General features: G+C 41.0%; 1 protein-coding gene across 1 annotated transcript in view; it reads left to right on the top strand.

Moving 5' to 3' along the window:
- PRKAR2B (protein kinase cAMP-dependent type II regulatory subunit beta) overlaps window positions 7,062-24,960 on the top strand; it is a 106,476-nt gene continuing 88,577 nt past the window's right edge. Inside the window, exon 1 of the mRNA XM_021102599.1 lies at window positions 7,062-7,594. Coding sequence (XP_020958258.1) covers window positions 7,291-7,594 — 304 coding nt within the window. The 5' untranslated portion in view covers window positions 7,062-7,290. The remainder of the gene's footprint in view (window positions 7,595-24,960) is intronic.

The following is a 24,960-nucleotide window of genomic DNA, read 5'->3' on the forward strand; positions in this document are numbered from 1 at the left end:
TTGATGCAGGCTTGGGATTTCCCATGAGATGTTTAGCCTACTAAATAAAGACTGGACAATTGCAGCTATATGGTCCCCTGAACCCAGAAAAAAGAATTATATGACCTGTGGGGATCCCAGTAACTTAGCACCTGCCATAGAAATTAGTATACTTGGATGGTACCTGCACTCCTGTGGTGCAATGGGGTTGGTGGCGTCTCTGGAGCACTGGAACACAGGTTTGATCCCTGGCTCAGCATAGTAGGTTAAGGATCCAGTGAAGCTCAGATCTGATTTCTGGCCTGAATTCCATATGCTCTGGGGTGGCCAAAAAAAAAAAAAAAAAAAAAAAAGGGAAAAAAATCATACTCTTTAGATAAAGTAATATGTGTATGTCATTCCCAGTTCCCAGAAACAACCACTTGCAGTTATTTTAGGTATTTATTTTGCTACATAATGACGTATTTCTAAATAATAGATATGAATCCCCGCTATGTCTCAGTGGGTTAGGAATCTGACTGTAGCAGCTCAGGTCACTGCAGAGGTGCAGTCTGATCCCTGGCCTGGTGCAGTGGGTTAAGGATCCAGCATTGCTGAAGCTGTGGCCCAGGTCACAGCTGCAGCTCAGCTTCAGTCCCAGGAACTTCCACATGCTGTGGGTGCAGGCATAAAAGTTTAAAAAAAAATTAAAAATAAATAAATGTATGTTACTGTTTCTTGATTCTCCAATTAGATATTTCTGTTGATCTTGTGTGATAGAACCTCAGGACCGAGTGCTCTTATTCCACGGTCCCAAAACACAGAAACACACATAGACACACTCTCCTCTTTTCTCTTTTTCTGCCTGATACCGTCATACTGCACTCTTTGAATCAGTACTTACGTTGTCATTGTTATGTCTACATAAATATTGCTCACAGAGTGTCCTTTGATTTTATTTCCTGTCTCGTTCAACCTTCTCTTTTTCTCTGGAGTAGACATGTTTTCTTCAATTGTCTAGTTTTCTCTTAAACGATCATTCACTCATTTCCCAAACGCTTCTGTTCACTGCTGTCTTTACTTCTCTGACTTTATTTTGCTAGTTCACTTATTTTGGTCCCAGTCTTTCATACTAAAAATTTGCCTTGGAAATCTGAGGAGTCCCACCTGAATTCATGTTTGTGAGGTGTGTAGGGGTAGGGGTGGTTATGGACTGGTTCACAGTTATGGACTGGTGAACTTCAACATGGGGTGAAAAGACAGCTGTTTTTTACTGAGGGAACCTCAACTGTCAGCATCTGTAGGTCTTGTTTGGGGGGTTGTCAGTTCCTTAAAAAGGAATCCTCTGATTTCCTCTCTGGGAGCGTGCAAATCTGGTTCTCAGACTTTGAGGAGTCTAGTTGGGGAAGGAGGCTACTGATAAGTAGTTCACCAAATCAGAATCAGTCCCCACTTCTTTTCAGGACTGTAGGTTATCCTGACAATCAGCTGTGTCCACCTCTACAGAGTCAACTCCTCCTCCTGCTGGGAGTCAAGGAAAGCAGCTGTTGGCCTACACAGGACAGAGGAGGGCCCAGAGGGTGGACAGTGTTGTCCGTGCCTGTTACAGACATTTCACTAACCCTGGCTCCTTCTCCCCTTCAGAGGCCCCCAGGGTCTTCAGATTCTGGGCTTCTAAGCCCTGTGATGCAGCAGCCATCTCCCTCCTGCTGGCTTCCTCTCACTGCCCCTCACCCGAGCTTACGTTCCAGGGCTCTGGAACGTAAGTTAGCTCCAAAGTTCTAGCAGACAACTGCCATCTGCTCTTGTCTCTTCTTTTTTCTTTTAATAAAATGTTTTTTTTTTTTTTTTAAGTTTTTAAAAGTGGTAAAATACACAGAACAAAGTTTACCGTCTTAACCATTTTTAAGTCTCTAGTACAGTGGTGTTAAGTATATTCACACTGCTGGGTAACCAACCCCAGAATGTTTTCATCTTGCAAAACTGAAACTCTTTTACCAATTAAACAACAACTCCTCATTACCCCCCACCCCCGCCCCTCAGCTCCTGGCAACCACCATTCTGCTTTCTGTTTCTATGAATTTTGAGAGCTTAGATAACCTCCTATAAGGGGAATCGCACAGTGTTTGTCTTTTTGTGACTGGCTTATTTCAGTAATGTCCTCAAGGTTCATCCACGTTGAGGCATGTGTCAGAATTTCCTGCCTTTTAAAAGCTGAATAATTAAAATTTTCTTATTATGATTTAAATTTTTATTACGGTTCTCTCATTCTTTTGCCTTTAGGACTTGATCATTTTGTTTTATTTTCCCCATTCCTTTAGCTATTATTTCAGTGGCATTTCAGAAAACAGAGATAAACTTGTGAGTCTGATCTAGTCCTTAATAGGAAACCCACATGCTGTTTACCGAAGGCAGCATTTAAGGACACATTCTCTGTTGCTTTTGAGAATCTCTTTATCTTCACAAGACCCCTTAAAGGAGAACAGAATAATGAAGTTGCTTCTAGTCCTCCTTTAGCCAAAGAAAAACCTATGCTTTGACATTAAGCAAAGTTATTTCAAACAGTTGTTTTTCTCTGTATGCATATAGTATGTGTATAAACTCTTCCCTGGGGAATCTAGTGTAGCGGATCTCCACGTGCGGTCCCTAGATCCTCAACATAAGCATCACCTGGGAGTTTGAGAGAAATGCACATTCCCAGGTCCCACCTCCCAATGTTTGCGTCTGAAAACTGGGGGATGGGAGTGTGCAGCCAACAACTGTTTTGTAACAAGTCCTGCAAGTGCTTCTGGTGCATCCTAAATTTTGAGTTCCATTGGTCTTCTAGAGGCAATCCTTTGCAAAGCTGCATCTACAGATGAAACATTTTATTTAGTCTCAATGCAAATGTCTACTGCCAGGTTTTCAGGCCATGAGGTCATCTTCTAGCAGATAAGTGTGACAGTGCCCAAACAGGATAATGCCTGTTTGGGGGACTTTCCTGTCGCTGAAGAGGCAGGCTTTGTCATGTGTTTTTGCTACCTGACCCTTGTGCCAAACCCTACTGGCCACACAGACTGAACCAGGAGAGAACCTGTCACTCAAGCTAGTCAACGCTACTCAATTCTCTCTCTCGTAAATATCAACTAGAGACACCAAACCTGTAATCAGTGCTGAGCTCTTAAATGTATGTAAGACTGAAAGTGACAGCCACAGAGGCCCCTGTGCAAACACAGCCCCTGGTCCTTACAATTTGCCTATTTTTTTTTTTTTTTTTTTTTTTGCCTTGAGTGGGTATATATTTCTTGCACCAAAGAGGCTTGATCAGAGTACATCTATTGATGCATTACATAGTCACTAGCTAATATATTAATTATTGGTAAGAAGTGCTGTAAGGCTGATTGGCCGTAATTACTTATTAGCCATTGTAAAGCTTGCCCTACCTACTGGCTTGTCCATGCTGCTGTCCTGTTTTAGCTGCAGCATATAAACAAACTCATGTCTCTGTCCAATATCTGTTTAATTTTCCATGTGTGGAAAGAAATTTGGTAGCAGTCTTATTTCGTTCCAGTACAGAACTCCTGGAGTTCTTTTGCTGTTGCTTCTGATTCTCTGAGAAACTAGTGTAAATTGCTTTGTAAATCAACAACCAAAAAATCAATATCAGTGATGTTCTTTTAAAGAATTCAAAGATCAATAGTCCCCGCGAGTCACTGTCACCGCACTCCAAAGTTCAAAAGGAAATATTCTGAAAATAAAAGCAAGGGAAATCATACAATATTATCAAAATGGTTATGGGGTAGTGAATAAAAGCCAGAATATGATTTGAGATGTGAATGTTTGTTCTGACAACAATATTAACATAATGGGAATATCAGGCTCAAGCTTTACTTTTTCAGGTCATGGGTATTGATTTAAGAACGATGCAAACAAAAATTGTCATCAGAGAGTTCCCACTGTGGCTCAGTGGTAATGTTCCTGACTAGTATCCATGAGGACGCAAGTTCAATCCCCGGCATTGCTGTGAGCTGAGGTGCAGTTTGCAGACGCGGCTTGGATACCGTGTTGCTGTGGCTGTGGTGTAGGCCCTCAGCTACAGCTCCAATTCAACCCCTAACCTGGGAACCTACATATGCCATGGATGCAGCCCTTAAAAAAGGCAAAAAAAAAAAAAAAAAAAAAAAAATGTCATCAGAGAGCTGTTTGCAAAGACATTTTAAATCCAATGTGTCTTCTTTTAGTATTAAACTCTTGGGATGGGAGAGACCATATAGGTTATCTAATCCAATTATGCATTTCATGCCTGACTCACTTCTATACCCCGAAAGAAATGACAGCCACATGACCCTGCCATTGTGGTTGGTGACCGAGCAATCCACCATGACTTATACAGTAAATACACAAAAAGGAACAATGGCAATTTGAAACACGAAATGTAGAACGCTACTTTGAAATATGGCTTGTGTTAATGTTTGGGAAAGTAGTGCTTTTTTCTTCTGTCATTCCTGGGGGAAAGGGTGTTAAGCACTGTGGCAGACACTGATTGCTGTCACCAGAATTGGTTCTCCTTCATCTCCAATGTTTGCTTGGCACAGGACGGCTCAAAATAAAGCTTACATTCCCCAGCTTTCCTTATAGTCATGCATTTTAGTTACTATTGCTGTGTCACAAATTACCTCAAAACATAGAGGCTTAAAGCAACCTTTTTATTATGCTCAAAAGATTTCAGATGGGGCCTCACAGGTCTGCTTCTGTCATGCTGGCATGACTTCTATCAAAGCAGTCAGAAGCCCACCCAGATTCAAGAGGAGGGGAATTAATGTTTCAACTTTTTTTTTACTTTTTTTTGGCCCTGCGTATGGCATGTAGAAGTTCCCTGCCCAGGGATTGGTCCCCCACCGCAGCAGAGACCCGAGCCACGTCAGTGGCAACATTGAATCCTTACCCTGCTGTGCCACAAGGGAACTCCAATGCTTCAGCTCTTGTCTAGGGAATGGCAAGTTCACAATGTCGAAGAGCACATGGGACAGGAGACATTTTTTTTAGCTACTTTTGGAAAATGCAGTCTACCCCAGCACAGGTGTGACCATTGACTAGGTTCTGGCCAAGAGGATAAAAGAGGAATTGGTATGTTTAGGGGTGTGTGTGTGTGTTGGGAGGGGGCTTTTCTTTTCCACTTTCCTCTTGGGTGAAATGTGGATGAGTAAACTGGGGGTAGAGCAGCAATTTGGACAACAAACTGAGGATTACAGAGCAACAAACTGGAAGGAGGCTGGGTGCCTGATGTCCTAGAAGCAACATACCAGCCCTGAACTGTTTGCATTTACATTACAGAGAAATACACTTCCTTTTTGTTTAAGCTACTTTATTTTGCATTTTCTTGTTAATAAAAACTATCATCATAAATGAAGACAGATGATACAAACTTGTCTTAAAATGCTGGATCTATAAAGACAATAATAATATGCAATGTTTGTATGGTTAGAGTTGACTAATATTGTGGGCCATGGTATTTTTATAAACTGCTTATTCCTTAAAATGCTTGACGCTTACCATTAGAAGTAACTTACTATATTTCAAGACAACATATTGTGAGATTAAGAAATGAAAATAGAGAAAACATCCCCTCATGGAATGACTACAAGTTGTATTATAAACAAAGAGGTAACACCAACATGTATTTTTATAAAAGGGACTAGTTTGCTACATATTGATTTCTAGACTTTGAATTTTCTAAGCCATGTATTAACTTTTTTTTGTGGAATTTTTTAGAAGAATAACCAAATCATCTTGCTTTTGAGATATTTTATTTACAATGATATAGTCATGGTAAAAATGATGTATTTTAAAATAGCATTTAATTGGCAAAAAAATAATTTCCTAATTCAAACTGTAAATATTTGCAGAATAAGCCTCCTTTTAAAGTCAAGAACTTCTCTAAGCACATACATTTCCAATTCTGTTTTTCGTTTTTGCTTTCTTTTTTTTCTTTTATAGGGCTGTACCTGCAGGGCATATGAAGTTCCCAGGCTAGGGTTTCAATTCAGCTGCAGCTGCCACCTATGCCACAGCCACTCCAGATTCTAGCTACTCCGCATCCCAGCCGCGTTTGGGACTCTTCGCTGCGGCTTGTGGGGGTAACGCATGATCCTTAACCCACTGAATGAGGCCAGGGCTGGAACCCACATCCTCATGGAAACTTGTCAGGAACCCGCTGCATCACCGCAGGAACTTCTGTATCTCCCACTCTACTGCTCTTTGTATGGAAGTATGTATTCCTATTTTGGGAAATATAATTCAAAACCACTCAAAGCCTAAGGGGAAAGTTTTAAAATAAACAATAACGGTTTAACCAGGCAAAGCTTTTTTTGCTTGAGGGCCTTCTGACTTGACAGTGACATTTTATTCCAATTGCTGCGCTGTCCTGTTTAAAGACCATCGACTAACTTTGGTAAGTACCTCCCAATAAATGGTGCATTTGTCTTAACAAGTACTAATTGAATAGACTGGACAAAGGGAGAGCATCAGTGAAGCAAAACAATACAATAGGACAGATGGAGAAATGCTGGATAAAATGTTGCATTATCTTTTTGTGCAAAAGAAAACCAGTACCACTATATGACTTTAAACAAAAGACATCTTCTACATTTATCAATTCAACTAGATTCTCGAGAAAAATAAAATGCCAAGGTGGAGGCCGAAGTTTCAGGGCAAATCGCGCGGCACCACCTCGGCGTGGGCTCCAAGTGGTGAATGAGGCGTGGGAATTCGGCTGAGTGGCCTGGCAGCTTTGGCATATGCGGACAGGTGGACAGCGAGAAGCGCCTGGGCGGGGTGCGGGTGTGACCCGTCTAGTCTCGGGTGGTGGGGCCCCTGCCTCGGCCTAGCCCCTCCGGGCGCGCCCCGCAAACCCGCCGGCACCTGCCTGCGTCTTCAGGCCCGCAGCGGTCGGAACTGCTGCGGGAGCGAGGAGCCAGCGGGCGGAGGTTGCCATGGTTTCCGGGAATCACGTGGGGCGCTCCGGGGGCCCCCTCCCGCGCGCCGCGGCGGGGGCGGGGCGGCCCGGGCGGGGGGAGAGGAGCGGCAGCGGCAGGAGCAGGAGGAGCCGGAGATGCTGCCAGCCCTCCTCGGGCCGCGCTCGTTCAGCCGCCGCCGCCGCCGTCGCCGCACGGAGCAGCCGCGCGCCAGGAGCCGCGGGCCGGGCCAGCCGGGCCGCCAGGGCCCAGTGCGCCGCGCTCGGTGCCGGTAGCGCCGCCAGCGCCGTCCGCGCTCGCTCGGTGGCCGCGGGGCCCGAGGCCGGTCCCGGGAGGGGGCGAGGGCGGCGCCCGGGTGCCCGCCGGCAGGGGAGGCAGGATGAGCATCGAGATCCCGGCAGGACTGACTGAGCTGCTGCAGGGCTTCACGGTGGAGGTGCTGAGGCACCAGCCCGCGGACCTGCTGGAGTTCGCGCTGCAGCACTTCACGCGCCTGCAGGAGGAGAACGAGCGCAAGGGTGCAGCGCGCTTCGGCCATGAGGGCAGGACCTGGGGGGACGCGAGCGCCGCCGGCGGGGGCGGCACCCCCAGCAAGGGGGTCAATTTTGCCGAGGAGCCTATGCACACCGACTCGGAGAACGGAGAGGAGGAGGAGGAGGCCGCGGACGCAGGGGCGTTCAACGGTGAGGATCCGACCCCCCGCCCCCCCGCGCGCGCCGCTCCCCCTTAGCTCTTCGGTCCGGTAGCTCGGCTCACCCATCTCTCCTCGCGGTCCCCACCTTCCCTACCTTCCCATCGCGCCCACCCCCTCAGCATCCATTTCTGTCTCCCACTCGCCCACCTTCCTACTCAGCGCTCTAGTCGTGCCCTCCCCCTCGTCCCTCCCTCTGGAGATGGGAAGTCGGGAGGTGAGGCTTCTCTGCCCACCCGCCCCTTCTCGTCCTGGGCTCGGAGGCCGAGGCCGGCCAGCTTGCGGTGGGCATCTGAGAGATAACTTTGACTAGGGTTGGAGACATTTCGCTCGACGGGTATCATTTTGCATAAAGGCAGCTGGCCCACTTGGCATCCTCTTTCAGCCCTTATGTTTATTAATTGAGTGTCCAAAGCGAAAAGGCGAAGGGTGTTCGGTCGGATTGCCTTTCTGTTGTTCGGACTGCAAATTTACTAAAAGGAGCGTGGAATTGGACTCACGAGGCAGAGCAAAATTTATGGTGATAGCTTTGGCATTCTTGGAAACAGAGTAATCTATTATTTTCCAATTTACCAATGCGGCGTTGTAGTGTTTTTGGACTCACAACAAAGGATCCTGTTTAGCCTGCCACCCATGGGGTCTTTGGAATGAGGAAACCGGCTAATGGTTTTCTTTTTATTTTAAACAACTATTGAATTATTTGGTGCCTTAAAAAAAAAAAAAAGTGTGTGAAAAACACTGTAGGAAGTTCTGAAAGCTTGTTGGTTGTCTTTAGAATGAAAAGCCAGTGAGTAATTGTAGGGACTGTGCCAGACACTGAAGCTAGAAAGAATGAATGGGAAAGAAAAAGGGATTTTCTCAAATAGCTGCTCCTGGCAGGTCCCACCCCTTGTGCTTACAACCCTCTCTGACACACACAGACACAACATGCCTAAGTCCCATCTTTATGGCATCCCAGCCTAAAATATATGGGGGTGCAAATGTGCAAGTGCTTTTCTCTTTGTGGTGTAAGACCAAATGTTCATTCAGCATCACACTACCTTTTATTTATTTACACTCCCTCTGGTTTGTGTGTCCAGAGTGCATTCCATATAATGAAGACATTTTCCAGTGTCATTTCCTTGTATATGTTCCTAGGAAGGTGTTCCTTTTCTTTGCAGAATTGTTGAAATGTGTTATAAAATTAATGTATTTTTAGCATGTCTGAAGCAATCACACACAAAAAAAACGTGGAAATGAGTGCTCTCTGAAGGTGAAAGGAAAGATTGCTACTTTAAAAATTTTAATTTTGGACTTTGTGGTGTTCTAGGGCTACGATAGTAATAGTCTTCATTGTTCATTTTGCACAAGAATTTGATGGAATGCTTTTCCTACCTGAAATGAGAAAAGGATAAAAGAGTACATATTTTAAGAAAGATGGGCAGAAGAAGCCTATGATTGATGACACAGAAAGGGCAGAGGCATCTAATACTTGTTTTGTACTCCTGAGACACATGCACACACAAGAGTACATTCACATGCGCGTGTACACACACACACACACACACACACACGAAAGAACTCATTTCCCAGATTGGAGAAAACCTAGGGACTAAGGGCACTTGGTAAAAAACCTGTATTCATTCTATTCATTATGTTGTTAGTTATAACTAAAATATTTTGTTTGTATAATGCTTTTGAAGTACTTTGCATTGATGATTTCGTTTTCTCCTGACAACAATGTCTATTGTACACAGAACAGATTTGATTGCCATTTTGCAGTGAAGAAATAAGCCATTAGCTTCTGAACAGTAGGGATCTTTTTATATGGTTTTAGACTCTCCAAAGCATCTTTATTGTAAAAATTATTCAGTGTGAGTTTTAGTAAATACTTGTTAATGAATTGCCCTGCTTACTCCCCATCGCACCCACAAAGACTTTTTTGATTGCATCCAAATACAATTTGATCATCATCCAGGGCACACATGTGCATATGTATAACAGAAACTTTGGCAGCAGTACTTCCCTTTTCTATGTGCCATAGAAAATATCTATTAGAATATTTTTTATTCTAATCAGGTCTCTCTTAATTTTTTAAAAGTAAATTGTGTTGAGACCCCCAGTTTAAAAACAGTTATAGGGTTGGCAGACTTGTTTGGAAAGGGCCCAACAATAAATGTTGTAGGCACTGTGAGCAACATATGGTATCTGAATATTCTTCTTTTCTTTAATCATCCCTTTACATACATATTCCCTCTGGAGACTAGAACTGTACAAAACTGGCCATTGATCAAGGCCATAGTTTGCCGATCTGCAGCCACAGGAGGAAAAAGAGTCAAAATAGTGCCATGGGGAGTGGGGTGGGGGGGAAACAGGTGTGAGCCTGTGAGCCTATCAGTTTAAGGTCTAAGTCCAAAAATGTACCAGAATTATAAAACACCAGATACTGGGTAATTCTCCTGGCATAATAAAGAATAAGTACCGGAAAACAAGGCTTAATTTATTGTGACATGATGCAAGATCAGCTGGATCAATAATTCTTTTTTTTTATTAATTAATTTATTTTTGGCCGTGCCTGTGGCATTTGGAAATTGCCAGGCCACGGATCTAACCCTCAACACGGCAGTGACCCAAGCCACAGCAGTGAGAAGGCCAAATGCTTAACTATTAGGCCACCAGGGAACTCCTGAATCAGTAATTCTTAAATTTTAGTAGATATCTCAAGGAAGTTTGATTCAGAAATGAATATTACCTGGTACTGTTCTTGGAGAGCTTTTTAGAATAGGTTGGAATGGGACAGGGAATCTCTTCTTTACAGACACCCCCAGGTCATTCTGATAACCACAGTTCCCTGACCACCCTTTGAAAAATACAGATCAGCAGATAGTGGTGATTATAAGATCCCTTTCTCTTATTAGCAGCCTAAAACTAGCTGCCATTTATTGACATTCACTGTGTACGAGGCACTGTCTAAATGCTTCAATTCATTATCTCAGCTTAATAAGAAAGATGAGACTGTCACTTGCCCGGTGTTTTATAGCTAGCGTGCTACAGAGAATGGAACACAGGTGGAACACCCTTTCTTAGGAGGAGGGTGGGGCTGGCCTCACTGGAGCAGCCCTTTCATGTCAAGCTCTCTGAGGCCTTTAAGGTTCTGAAAAATTAACCCATCCAAAGTCATACATAGGACTAGTAAGTAGTAGAGCCTGGTTTCTCACTGACATCTCTCTAACCCAAGACCATAAGAGGTTTTTTCCTTAGTGCGATTCGTATAATGGCCTGACTCACAGGTCAGGTCTTCCTGGTTATTTTCCCTGTAAAGATTTGCATTGATTGATTCATACTCTTATGAATCCTTTTAGGACAAGCGATGGTATGTGTAAGAGGCTGGGCCAAATAGCAAGGTTTTGACCGTGAAACTGCTATCCATTGACTCACATAGAGAGATCAAGCCTATGACCTTGAACTCAGTGTGGTGGTTGACTCAAGTAAGTGAACCCAGGTTTGGTACCATAGCCATTGATGGCCCTGGGCCAGAAGTCATATGGGCGAAGGTGGTCTTGACTTTTCTTCTGCCTTTCCAAAGGACCCCTTCCTCTGCTGATAGCTTTCCCATCCCCCTCCTATTCTCTTCTAATTTTATCACCTCTGATGTTTACTTTCAGTTCGGTGTCAATTCTGGTTAAAAGGGCAACCTTTAGGTGTTAGAATTATAGTGACATATGGTGATCCCCTTTCTGGAAACTCTCGATGTCCCAAGAGAAGCTAGAATGGAGATTATGCCTCCCTCTTCCCCATCCTACAGAAAGCAAATAATACTTGACTTGTCACTTCTGCAAGGGCAGTGTCCCTAGGCTTGGATTTTATTAGGAGGGTTTACAGTAGGCCAAAGAATTGGATCAGTACCAATGTGGAGTGGAGTCCATGGTAATTAATGGTTTTATACAGACATCATTGTAAGATCTTGTGTTGCTCAATTATTTCTTCAGTGAAATGGCTGAAATTATAAAAGGAAGTCAATAAAATTCCAAATTACTCTGATAAATTGACAAGTGGTTAGAAACAAAACTAATTACATGTGGGCAGGTGAAGATCAATCAACCTGGAAGAACAATAAACCAACATAAAATGTAGAAGAACTAATGTTCTGTATTGTGGAAGAAAAAAAATCTAGACTTCAAAGTGGATACCCAAGGCAAAAATATAAAACCATAGCTTATGAGTAAGCGTGTCAAAGGTATATAAATAGAAATTTAGCGTGTAAAATCTATGACTTAATCCTCTTAACTCTGATTGACGTCACATCTTTGTTGGAGGACTTTATCTACCTTTGCTTTTTTACGATTTAAAGGGAATGTGGAGAGTAGCAGAGATCTTGAAAATTATGCAAAATATTGGAAAGTTGAAGCTTCGAGTGGGAGATGATGAGAACAAAGGTATTTATCATGAGAGTACATGGTTGCAGGAGAGTTGAGAACAATGTTCACACGTCTGAAAAATTTTTCTTAGAGGATTGTGAGCAAATATTCTTCATCTCTGCTAGATACTGAATTCGAGGAATTAAGCTTCATTGTCACTTGGAAGAGTAAAAGTCAGAAATTCATCCAGCTGAAAGGGCATATATGGTCTTCCTAAAATGAGATGGCAAAGCAGTAAGGGCGGTAGACAGATTGACTTCCCAAGAATCAGCTGTGAAAACGTTCTTAACCGTGTTCATACTGGGAGTGAAAAAGGATGTTGGCCTATTGCATTTATGGCCTGACAGCAGGAAAGTGTAGAGCAGTAATCATAGCCTTAAAGAAGTATTGCTTTGACCAATTTTTTAGCCTCACATCTATGGGCCCTCATTTAAGAACTTGCTCTCCCAGTGCTTCTAGAGACTGTTATGAGACAAAGCAGGCAGTCCTTAGCTCTTGCCTTCCATTTTATGTAGCTCTCCACATAGGACTAAAGAGATTTATTTTTGCAGTGGTACCTATGCAGTGGACTGAAAGTTCAAATGGCTCTTCAATGTGTTATCAATCTCTTGAATCCATTTAATTGGTTTGAAAAATGTTCGTGAAAGTCAGGTTTGGGGAGTTGACTTTAGATTCGACCACATTTATTTTCTTGTGTGTATGAAGCGCTGTGCTAAGCATGTTGACGTGTCACGGTAGTCTTAGTACCTGCCTCCTCAGGTTGTCAGGAGGATAAAGGGAGTCATGTTTGTGAGGCCCCGAGGACAGGGCACACAGCAAGCATGGGTTGCTTGCCAATCAAGTGATCTCATTAACATGAAGACTTACAGAAGTGGAAACTGTTCTTTCAGAACAGCAACTTCATCATGTTTGGTGGGAGTGAATCTACTGTGTGCACTTTTTAGAGAGATGCAGTAGGAAATGAGTTTACTGGGTGGTTCCGCTTAGGACTTAATGTGAAGTTATGGTGTGTAGTAATAAAACCCACATCCTTTCAACTCACCATGTGGAGCTAAGCGCTCCAGGATTTTGTGATTAATGAGACTTTATGGCTATTAGACATTTATATAGCAGTTTTAAATCCTCCTGAAATGGACTACATCATTCATGACAATAGCACAAATATTGAAGCCATGATTTTAGTTATGAGCATAAAACATTAGGGAAGTTAAAAAATATTTTTGAGTTAGGATAGCAATTGTGATTTTTCAAAGTAGAACGTATAAGAACATTAGTCATTTTAATAGTAGTAGTAAATGGATTGCTTTAGGGATTGAAATTGGGTAATCAAAGGACAAAAGAGTGTTCTTTCTCAAACTCTTATCCATCTATTACTTTAGACTTTGGGAAAAGGAAGCCATGGAGGGATGGGAAGAGAGAGAGGAGTAAAATTGGTTGGAACTTGTAAAGGGTTCTTTGAGTAACTGACACTTCTTCTGAAGTGATGGCATAGAATGCAAACGCCTAAACAAAAAACTGAAGCATTGGATACTTTCATATGTTTACCTATCTTAAAAATCAAATTGTTTATCTATTATTAAATGTACGACTGTAACAAGTTTTCCATTTGAAGTCATGAAAGCTTTCCATTTGAGGTCCCGCATAAAGTGAGGTAGTGTGTCTGGGTGGGACAGAGTCAATATCTAGTGGTTATTGATTGTTGCAAATCTCATTCCATGGATTTCAGATTTTGTTGTTGGTTGGGTCAAAAACCAAATGTGTTTCTTTTTCCACTGTGTAAATACTGACAAGAGGCATTTGAAATCATCAGGGAGCAGTTTATTTGTGATCTATTTAAAAAGTCCTTTAGTGAGAGTAACAGCAATAGAGAAGGCCTGTGGTGGAGGCTTAGGCTGATGGAATATTTGGGGTGAAGGCTTTGGGGACGAGGACTGCGTGACTGACCTTGAGGTCTCTCTCAGGAGTGTCTGCAGTCATACAGGAAAGGGGCTGAGCCTGGGAGAGCCTGTTAGGAGGAGTTGTGTGTACGTTGGGAGAGAGGATGCTGTGCTCAGTCACTCAGCACAGATGTATTTATTGAGAGCCACCTCCTTTTTTTTTTTTTTTAGCAAAAAGAAATAATTACTCTCTTAAGTTTACTGTCTCTGTATTTGAGAAACAAGCAATCTTTTTGTCGGAGATTATCTCATAGATAGTATATGTGGTCTATTTCATTTAACAGATGGAGAAGCTGAAGACCAGAGATGTTCCTTACTCACATTTAGTCGGTTCGGGCCTCTTTGTTCATGGAACCATCAGTTACATTTTGTGTGTCATTTATATTAACTTACATACTACGAATCCTTTCTGTCTTCCATCAGGGCGATAGATAAGGTTTAAATGGCTAGGCTAGAGAGAAGTACTACTTTTGTACTTTTGCCTTCAGGGTTACCTTTTTTTTTTCCTCTTTGATTTTTTTCCTTGCAGTGAAATCTTAGATTTTTATTTTGTATCAGTTGTTTAAGAAGAGGCAATGGAAAAACAAACAAACAAACAAACAAAAAACGTGCAGTGACTTTTCTGAGTTGGTTGAGTTATTATGGTGGTTTTGGTCCTGTTCTTATTGTCCTCCCAGCCTTGTCCATGCCGTTTAGTTGTTGGAATAGTTGCCGAAGCCCATATACAAACCACACTATCATGCTGATCATTATCTTTATTTTATGGGAGTGAGTTTTGTGTTTCGGAAATTCAAAATGACTCAGACTGTTCCATTATGTAATTATTTTGTGGAAAGAATTTGAGCTAAAATTTTCAGGTCACGGCTTATATGAAAACAAAACAATCTAAAAAAAATCAGAAATATAAACACAGTTGGTGTAACATTTTTAAATGTTTCAGCAATAGTCTCTGCCATGTGTAGCTTAATATGTTTGGAAACTAAAAAAAAAAAAAAAATCATTCCAGTTGCTGCTGTTTAAAAATGTTTCTGTGTTTTAAAAAAAGACAAAAGGTCAAAATATAAACACATGTTCTACATAACAGGGAAACCAAGAAGATATACTCTGTACAGTCATTCCGGTATCTATTTGGCTAGGGACTGACATTGTTTAATTTATGCTAGCTGTTCCAAGACAAAATAGTTCATGGGAATGATATTGAGAGGATTTTTTTTTTTGATAAAAAAAGAAGAGAAAAACTTCCATTTGTTTAAATACATTTTAGTTAGACTCAAAAAACATCCTTGTAAAAGGTTCTGAATTAAAACATGACTCAGCTGTTTCATTTCACTTACCATAGAAAGCTAATGTTGGAGTTCCCGTGGTGGCTCAGTGGTAGCGAACCCCACTAGTATCCATGAGGACGAGGGTTCAATCCCTTGCCCGGCTCAGTGGGTTAAGGATCTGCTGTTGCCATGAGCTGTGGTGTAGGTCGCAGATGCAACTCAGATCTGTCGTTGCTGTGGCTGGCACCTGTAGCTCCTATTCAACCTCTAGGTTGGGAACTTCCATATGCCACGGTACGGCCCGGAAAAGAGTTTTTTAAAAAAAGAAAGAATGTTTGTTGATTTATATATTTTTTTTTATTTAATCACCATTAACATTTTTGGCTGCTTAAATGCCAGACACTGAAATAAAGGCTATTGATACATATCATTCAGCCTTCCCCAAGGTTAAGTGGTAGAGTCAGGACTTGAACCTGACAGTCTAAATTCAGAGCCCTTCTTCTTAACCATGGTACCTGCATTTCATTTTTAGTAACTCTTACAGCAGTAACATGGTTGAAAAGAACCATATATCAAAAAGTAAGCTCCCTGCTTGTCCCTCTAAAAATTTAGTCTAGCCCAACAATTGATCTGTCCCTTTTACAAATTTTTCTCTGTCCGTTCTACCAAAATTAGCACTTTATACACTTTAGAAACTCAATAAAATGTTTATTTTTAGAGATGAACACCTCATATACTGAGCTGTTTAATTCTCAAAACTTTTTTGATTATGTACCCTAATCTATTAGATTTGAGTAGGCATCCCCCATGTATGTCTCTATACATTTTGTGCATGTCCCAGAATATTAATTATTATGTATGTGGTAAAGCATCTCATGATACAAATTTTGAAGGGAAGAAGTAAAAAGTAGTTGTAGACAAGGTCTAATTTTTTTCCTATACCCTAAAAGATTGCCTCATACTCTGCCTTGGGGTACATTAATTCATTTCGGAGACCACAATCCTAATAATACAACTTAATCTGATACTCTGTTAGTAAAGCTAGCTGTAGTCAACTTTGACTTCCTCTTTTAAACTCCTAGACACACAAAAAAAGGGGTTCTTTCATAAACATCCATTGAGTAGTGAATATACACTGTAGAGGAACCTAGTTCAACATTGATGGAGACAAATATTCTCTTGGTCCTGAGTTCTCAGTCCTCTTTCCTTCACGGTCTGCCAAATCTACTCTTTATCCAAAGGTTAGCTCGTGTTTCACACGACCAGAAAAGCCTTGCAAGATTCTCTGGTTGACATGAATGGTGTCAATATGGCAGGGTGAACGTGCCCTACATCAGAGTAAGCTCGGTGGGTGTGAGATGTGCCCACCGAAGGCAGGCAGGCAGGCAGTCAGGGATATGCAGGAGTATGCTGCCTCGCTCTAAGACTTACTTTCCTGCCTGCATGCACTTTGCCCACAGTAGGTGCTCAAATACACTTTGAATATTGAATATCTAATAATAGTAAATGTCTGTGAGTGGTATGTTTCCTTTTTTTATTTTTTAAATGATTTTTATTTTTAACATTATAGCTGGTTTACAGTGTTCTGTCAATTTCCTACAGTACTGCAAAGAGACTCAGTCACCCATACATATGTACGTTCTTTTTCTCACATTATCATCCATCATGCTCCATCCTAAGTGATTAGATATAGTTCCCAGTGCTATACAGCAGAACCTCATTGCTTATCCCTTCCAAAGTCCATGGGTTTCTTTTCTGTGGAAAGGTTTATTTGTGCTGTACATTAGATCCCAGATATAAGTGATATATAGTATTTGTCTTTCTCTTTCTGACTTATTTCACTTAGTATGAGTGTCTCTAGTTCCATCCATGTGGCTGCAAATGGCATTATTTTGTTCTTTTTTACAGCTGAGTAGTATTCCATTGTGTATATATATCACATCTTCTTAATCCATTCATCCGTCGATGGACATTTAGGTTGTTTCCATGTCTTAGCTACTGTGAATAGTGCTGCAGTGAACTGGTGCATGTATCTTCTTCAAGGAAAGTTTTGTCCAGATATATGCCCAAGAGTGGGATTGCTGGGTCATATGCTAGTTCTATGTATAGTTTTCTAAGGTATCTCCATACCGTTTCCATAGTGGCTGTACCAATTTTCATTCCCACCAACAGTGGGAGGCTTCCCTTTTCTCCACACCCTGTGAGTGTGTATTTCTAAAGTGATTAAAACCTTGGGCCTGTGAATATTTAAAATAGTCTCCTAATAATCCTTTACATGAATGCATTTTTTAAACATCTTCATGAAACGTAAAAGCCTTCGCCTGCCTTTCTTCAGTTTCATAGGTTCAGACTTCATTATATTAAAAATGAAGTGGCATTGTATTTTGACCTGATATTTGGTCACTGTGTAAAATATGAAGAAGCCAAGCACTCGGACTGGTTGGGGCTGAGGATTGCACATTCTCATCAAGGAGACGTTCTGACCCTCCTCCCCCCAAACACTGTGTCACCGCTTCTGCCTCTATGAGCCCATGCGAAATCCCAAACTCATCTCTTCCTCTGAACCTGCTTTGTCCTTTCTTCCCTCTCTGTCTTGCCTCGTCCTTGTAATCACCATGAAAGCAGGCTGCTTTCCTCCCTTGATTGTGTGAATCTAGCCCACCCCGCAGGGCTCACTCTCCGTTTGGAGCCCTCCAGCTTTAACTCTAGCTTCAGCGCTGGAATCCAGCTAAGATTCAGGTTGACAGATCTACCTACTTATCAGCCTGCTCCACCAGCATCTTTTACAGGCACCTCCAGATAAGGTTGTCCTGAATTGAATGTGTTATCATCTACCTCAACTTTTTTTCTTTCCTATACTCTCATTTTTTTCCCCTCCACTAATTTGATAAACATGGTCAGTAGAGCACCTTTCCTCTGACTTGTACATCTTAAACCTGATAGTTTATGGAAAACAAAACAGATTGCTTTTAGTGCTCAGAATTTTAAAGTAGTGCTGAAAAATCAGAAACAGTGGAAACTTTTAAAAATCTATGACTTCACTTTGGCATAGGCTTTGGCTTTGAATTCTGACTCTGCCGTTTATAACTTTTGGAATCAAAACCACCTGTGACTCAGTTTCTTCATCTATGAAATGGGAATCATGATGGCACTTACCTAAGTGCTGTGGTAGGAATTAAATGAGTTAACAGTGTCTGACATAAACTAAGCCTTATATATGGGTTTGTTTAAAAAAAAAAAAAAAGAAAAGAAAAACAGAGAAAGGCAGGAAGAAAGAAAGGGCAAGTTTTAGAAGTCAGAACAAGACAGTTTTTAAAAATGAAGTTTGATTGGAAATGTCAGAAACTTGAGATTGCTTTCAAGGCAGTGTAGTAATAGTATTTTTAAAGAAGTTATCAATAAAAGAATATAAAAGTCAGGTCTTTAGATCTTTCAGTTAAGTGTTTCAAACTTTTAAAAAATGCTGCTTTTTTAATTCTCAGGTCCTTCTTGAATTCTGTTGCATGTGTAAGGTAAATAGTCTGACTCTAAAAAAATAAGTTTTTTAAAAAAAGCAATGATATAAAGCTTTGCTTTGTTTTCACACCCATCTCCTCCCTTGAGAATTGGTGTTTAACTGCTAGAATAAATAAATTTGTGTGAGCAAAATCTCCAATTTTATGGTTTTATTCAAGTTTTAATAAGTCCTTTTAAAACAAATTGAGAAAGATTAGGTAGGGGTATTGAAAATACTTTGATTTAAATGAGGCATATGCTTATGGTAAAAACATGAATACGTGCCTGAAATATAAATTAATTGGAAAAAATAAGTTGCATTAAATTGACAGCTTGTTGCCATTTCCACATGTCATAATATTTATGAAAGTAAACTCATGGTGGGACATGTTTTCACACCTAAGTTTTACATTAGAATGTGGTTTTATTCTGAAAACCCATAATCCTATACTTGCTTCACTACAAGTTGCTGTCTTCACAGATTTTTTTGAAAGGAAAAAAAAAACCAATCCTTTTGGATATCTTTGTTTTTACATGACATGGAGTTGTTCACAAGTCTTTAGTATCTTATTTGACTATCATTAATGGCACTTTACCAACCTAGCAACATTAGGACCTGTGATTGCTAATAATTCCTTAAAACAACATTTCCTTATAATTCTGTAAAAAGAGTTCAGACGGTATTTTACTGTTTGAATTTTAAGAAAAACTCATTTGTAGAAAGGATATTTTGGAAACTGTATTTTGGGAGCACATTTAGCATAAAAAGGGTACAAAGCTTCAGTTATGCAAGATGAAAGAGTTCTGGAGATCTAATGTATACAGCCTGGTGACACTTAGCATGACTGTATCATATGCTTGAAATTTGCACACGTGTCTAATAGAGGTGATGGCTAAATTGTTTAGCTTGATTGTGGTGATCTTTTTACAGTGTATTCACATGTCAAAACACCAAATTGCACACCTTAAGTATATACAGTTTTTATATATTTTTATATATGTCAAAGATAATTAAAGAAAAAAAAGGCAATGTGAGCTAATCTGGTTGGACAGAGAGTGTTAGAGCACACCGAGACTTTTTTTTTTTTTTTTTTGCTGTTTTAGGGGTCACAGCTGCGGCTTATGGAGATTCCTAGGCTAGGGGTTCAATCAGAGCTACTGCTGCTGGCCTACACCACAGCCACAGCAACGCAGGATCCTAGCCACATCTGTGACCTACACGACAGCTCACAGCCACGCTGGATCCTGAACCCACTGAGCGAGGCCAGGGATCAAACTCACACCCTTATGGATCCTAGTTGGGTTCCTTAACCATTGAGCCACGACGGGAACTCCCCGAGAGACTTTTATCTGCCAGAACCAAGAAGAGCAAAAGTTTTTTCCTTCTCTCTTTTTAAATTGTGAGATATTCCCAGTATATAAAAATGTACAGACACTAAATAAGGAATTCTCACATAAGGCATCCCCTGTGTCTAACAAATTTTAACATTTTAGCACTTAAGTTTTTTTCTTCTTTTAAGAAAATATCACATATATAGTAGGAGTCCCCTTGTGTACCCCTGTTTTATTCCATTCTCTTAACTTGTTCATTGATCACCATCACTGTGATGAATTGGTGATTCTGTTTCCTATACGTGTTTTTTTTCGTTACATGCACAGCATGTGGAAGTTACTGGCCAGGTATTGAACCTGTACCACAGCAGCAATTTGAGCCACTGCTGTGACAGTGCCAGATCCTTAACCAATTGAACCACAGGTGAACTCCTTCTCTGCATGTTTTTGTACTATTACTACATAGGCCTTTATTCATTCGTTAGAAATAAGGCTATTTTTCATATATTCAGAGTTTGTATAAATTGTGCCACTACAAAAGTTTCATTTTTATAAATTATCCTTCAACTTAATTTTGAGAACAGTGTTTAAGACAGTGTTACATTGATTCATGTAGCTTTTATTTTAAACTATTGGTGTATATATATATGTGTGTGTATATATATATGTATATAGACACTTTATCCTTGATAAATATTTTGCTTGTTTCTTTTTTCTTTGTCTTTTGTCCTTTTAGAGCTGTACCCGCAGCATATGGAGGTTCCCAGGCTAGGGGTCTCATCAGAGCTGTTGCTGCCAGCCTATGCCAGAGCCATAGCAACCCCAGATCCCAGCCACATCTGTGACCTACACCACAGCTCACAGCTGAATCCTTAACCTACTGAGTGAGGCCAGGAATTGAACCCACAACCTCATGGTTCCTAGTCAGATTCGTTTCCCCTGCGCCATGTCTGGAACTCCCCTGCTTGTTTCTAATTTGTTGTTTTTATAGTGCTATCGTGAGCATAATGTGTGTGTGTGTGTGTGTATATTATGCAGCTGTCTTAGAGTTTTTCATAGTGTGTTCTGGAGACTCCTAGAGGACCATTCTCCTCCTGCTCCTTGGCCTTTTCAAGAATCTATAGAGTGAAAACTATAATAATAACAATAAGTTCTTTGCCTCTTTCCCCCTTATTCTCTCATAAGTGTGTAATGGAGCTTTTCAGAGGGAACATAATGTATGATATTGCAGCAGATTGAATGCAGAAGCAGATTTGAGATCCCAGCTGTCTTCTATACAACAGATTTGCAGAAATGTAAAACAGAATCATTCTTTTTGTCAAATTTTTTTGTTTTGGAAAATACAGTTATTTTCATAAAAAATGTTATGTACGATAGCCTATAATTGTATTGGTGTTAATTTTAAGCAAAATGACATTTTAAAAACAGTTTTAATTCCTAATACAATACATATTGATGGCTCTAACTCATGTAAGCAAACAATTGTTAAGAGTGTGGGAGTTCCCGTCGTGGCACAGTGGTTAACGGATCCGACTAGGAACCATGAGGTTGCGGGTTCAGTCCCTGCCCTTGCTCAGTGGGTTAACGATCCGCCGTTGCCGTGAGCTGTGGTGTAGGTTGCAGACGCGGCTCGGATCCCATGTTGCTGTGGCTCTGGCGTAGGCCAGTGGCTACGGCTCCAATTGGACCCCTAGCCTGGGAACCTCCATATGCCGCTGGAGCGGCCCAAGGGATAGCAAAAAGACAAAAAAAAAAAAGAGTGTGAAGAGGTTTTGAGACCATGGAGATTGTAGACTACACGTCAGGGTACACACCTAAGCCTGCGCAGGCTGGCTGTCGGGAGTGCACAGCACCCACGGCACCTTCTGTTGCTGTGTTGACTCTGCAAAGCTGTTACACCAGTTTACACTTGCAGCAGTAGTATAAGAGTTCCTGGTTCTCCACATTCATGCTGCCGCTTCATATTGTCAGATTTTAACCAGCTTTGCTGATAGGCTTGAAATCTCATTGTGAATTGAAAATTTGCTTTTCCCTGATTACTAGGGATCTTGAACATCTTTTTGTGTTGGTTGATCATATTGAGAGTTCCTCTTCTGTGAAAAAACTTTTTTCTCCCCATTTTTTTCTCTCTGACCAATTGTGTTTTTCTTATTGATTTTTAGGAGGGTTTTTCCCTTCCCTCTGCTCCCCTCCCACCTACCCTCCTTCCTTCCTTCCATGTCAATTTTAATTTGATTTAAAAAAATTGGAAACATGGATCCTCGTGAAATCCTCTTCTCCACATTTTAATTAAAAAGTGCCGTTGCTTTCTGCACTGATCATCTTGTGAAATTTTTTATTATTTTTGTTGGAAACTAGCATCTGGGTTACATTTTTATAATTATGGGGCATAAATGGGATTACTTTTTGCTACTTGTACAAAAAGCCAAAGGCCAGTCAAGCTCTACTGGTTTTTTTTTTTTTTTTTTTTTTTTTTGGTCTTTTTGCCATTTTCTTGGGCTGCTCTTGCGGCATATGGAGGTTCCCAGGCTAGTGGTCCAATCGGAGCTGTAGCCGCTGGTCTACACCAGAGCAGTCCAATCGGAGCTGTAGCCGCTGGTCTACACCAGAGCCGCGGGATCCGAGCCGCATCTGCAACCTACACCACAGCTCATGGCAATGCAGGATCGTTAACCCACTGAGCAAGGCCAGGGATCGAACCCGCAACCTCATGGGTTCCTAGTTGGATTCATTAACAACTGAGCCATGACGGGAACTCCAAGCTCTACTGTTTTTTTTGTTTGTCTGTTTTGTTTGTTTTTTGCTTTTTAGGGCCATAGTGCAGCATATGGAAGTTCCCAGGCTAGGGGTCGAATGGGAGCTGCAGCTGCCAGCCTGCGCCACAGCCACAGCAATGTGGGATCCGAGCTGCGTCTGGGACCTACATACGACACAGCTCAAGGCAACACCAGATCCTTAACCCACTGAGTGAGGTCAGGAAATCAAACCTGCATCCTCATCGATACTAGTTGGGTTCATACTGCTGAGCCACAATGGCAACTCCAAGCTCTACTCTTTTTAAGTCTATTTTATGTTTATGCCAATACTGTATTTTAATTTATAGGTTTCATAAATGTAATATGTATTATAAGTTATCACTTACAATTGTCCAAATAATCTATGCATACCAAGAAATACCCCTGTTATATTAATTGTTTGAAATATTGTTCATTCAGTATTTTTTGAGCCAAATACATGTTATATCAAGCATTGTTCTAGGAGCTTGGGGATATATTAGTGAAACAGACAAGGAAAGACATGGTCCTTTCAGTAGCTGGGAGGAAACACACAGTAAATATAATACACTTAACTACTCAGCCATAAAAAAGAATGAAATAATGCTGTTTGCAGCAACATAGATGCAACTACAGATTCTCATACTAAATGAAGTCAGTCAGAAAGAGAAACATCAAAACCGTATGATACCTTTTATATGTGGAATCAAAAATATGGCACAGATGAACCTACAGAACAGAGACAGACTCACAGACGTGGAGAACAGACTTTTGTTTGTCAAGGGGGAGGGAGGGGGAGTAGTACCAACAGGGAATTTGGGATTAGTAGATGCAAACTATTACATTTAGAACAGGTAAGCAATGAGGTCCTGCTGTACAGCACAGGGAACTGTATCCAATCTCTTGGGACAGACCATGATGGAAGATAGTATGAGAAAAAAAGTCATACATGCATGTATGACTGGGTCACTTTGCTGTACAGCTGAAATTGACAGAACATTGCAAATCAACTACACTCTGATAAAATAAAAAACACCGTAATACACTAGATATGTTCAGAGAGTGCTGATTGCTTGGAAGAAAAGAAGCAGAATGATGTGATTGAAAGGACCTGGAGGGGACTTCTTTAAAGTGGGTGTTCAGAAAAAGGTTTCTTTAGGAGGGGACATTTGAGCTGAGCCTAGAATAGCAGGCAAGGGGGAAAATTTGAATATGGTTATTTTCTATAGCTGTACTTTAATGATTAGGCCAACCTTAATGACCTCCCCTGACTGTTTACTCAGTTGGTCTTCATTCGAGAGCACTTATATTTTTCTTAATTTCCCTTTTCTGGGTCTGTTTTATTGTGACTTTAGGGATGTGTGACACTTGGAACACCCCGAACTTTTGGCTTTCCTAGTGGTCTCGTCGGGATTGTTCATTCTACCAAACAAAACATTAATCTTCATAAATCTGCCCTTTGCACGTGTTTGATCACATAGGTTTAGAGGAGACAATTTAAGCACACGCGGAAGTGGAGATTGAACTGATGGAGTTTTGACAACGGCTTTTCCTATCTCCTACTTTTTTTCAGAGACCGCGTTTTAAAATCCTAAAATTATATGGGAGCCTTTTTCTTGACATTGTTATTACATCAACTCTGTGTCCGGTTTTAGAAGCTTCGTTACCTTAGGATTTTCTAGCTGAAATGATACTTTCTGTTCCTAAGAGGGCATTTTTGGTAAAGTCCTCATGAATTAAAAAGTGGAGCGTCAAGTTCATTCATGAGCAAAGTAAGTAGGAATTTTTTTTCCCCCAGAGTAATCATTTTGTTACCTTGGTATTTTAGAATATGTTATATTTTGAGGAGTTTGCTTTATGAATAGATAAAATGAAACTGCATCTTTTTAGGGGTCTTAAAGCTGGCACATTCTAAAGGCTTAACATTTCTATTTTATCTCACTCTGCCCCACCTCCAGCCATGCTCCATTTGTCCTGCCTGATCTCATGCTGTATAATCACAAAGGAAGAAGGAAATTGGTCCCCCAGATGCCTGCCTCGGAATAGTTCCATCATGTTTGATCGGAAGGACTTTGAGGGGATTATGGCTCTAACAAAAACACGGAAAATACGTGGTCCTTTTCAATGTCAGAAATGAAACAAGTATAAAAAAGTTTGA

The sequence above is a fragment of the Sus scrofa genome, chromosome 9, assembly GCF_000003025.6.
Source record: "Sus scrofa isolate TJ Tabasco breed Duroc chromosome 9, Sscrofa11.1, whole genome shotgun sequence".
In the NCBI taxonomy this organism is placed as follows: Eukaryota; Metazoa; Chordata; class Mammalia; order Artiodactyla; family Suidae; genus Sus; species Sus scrofa.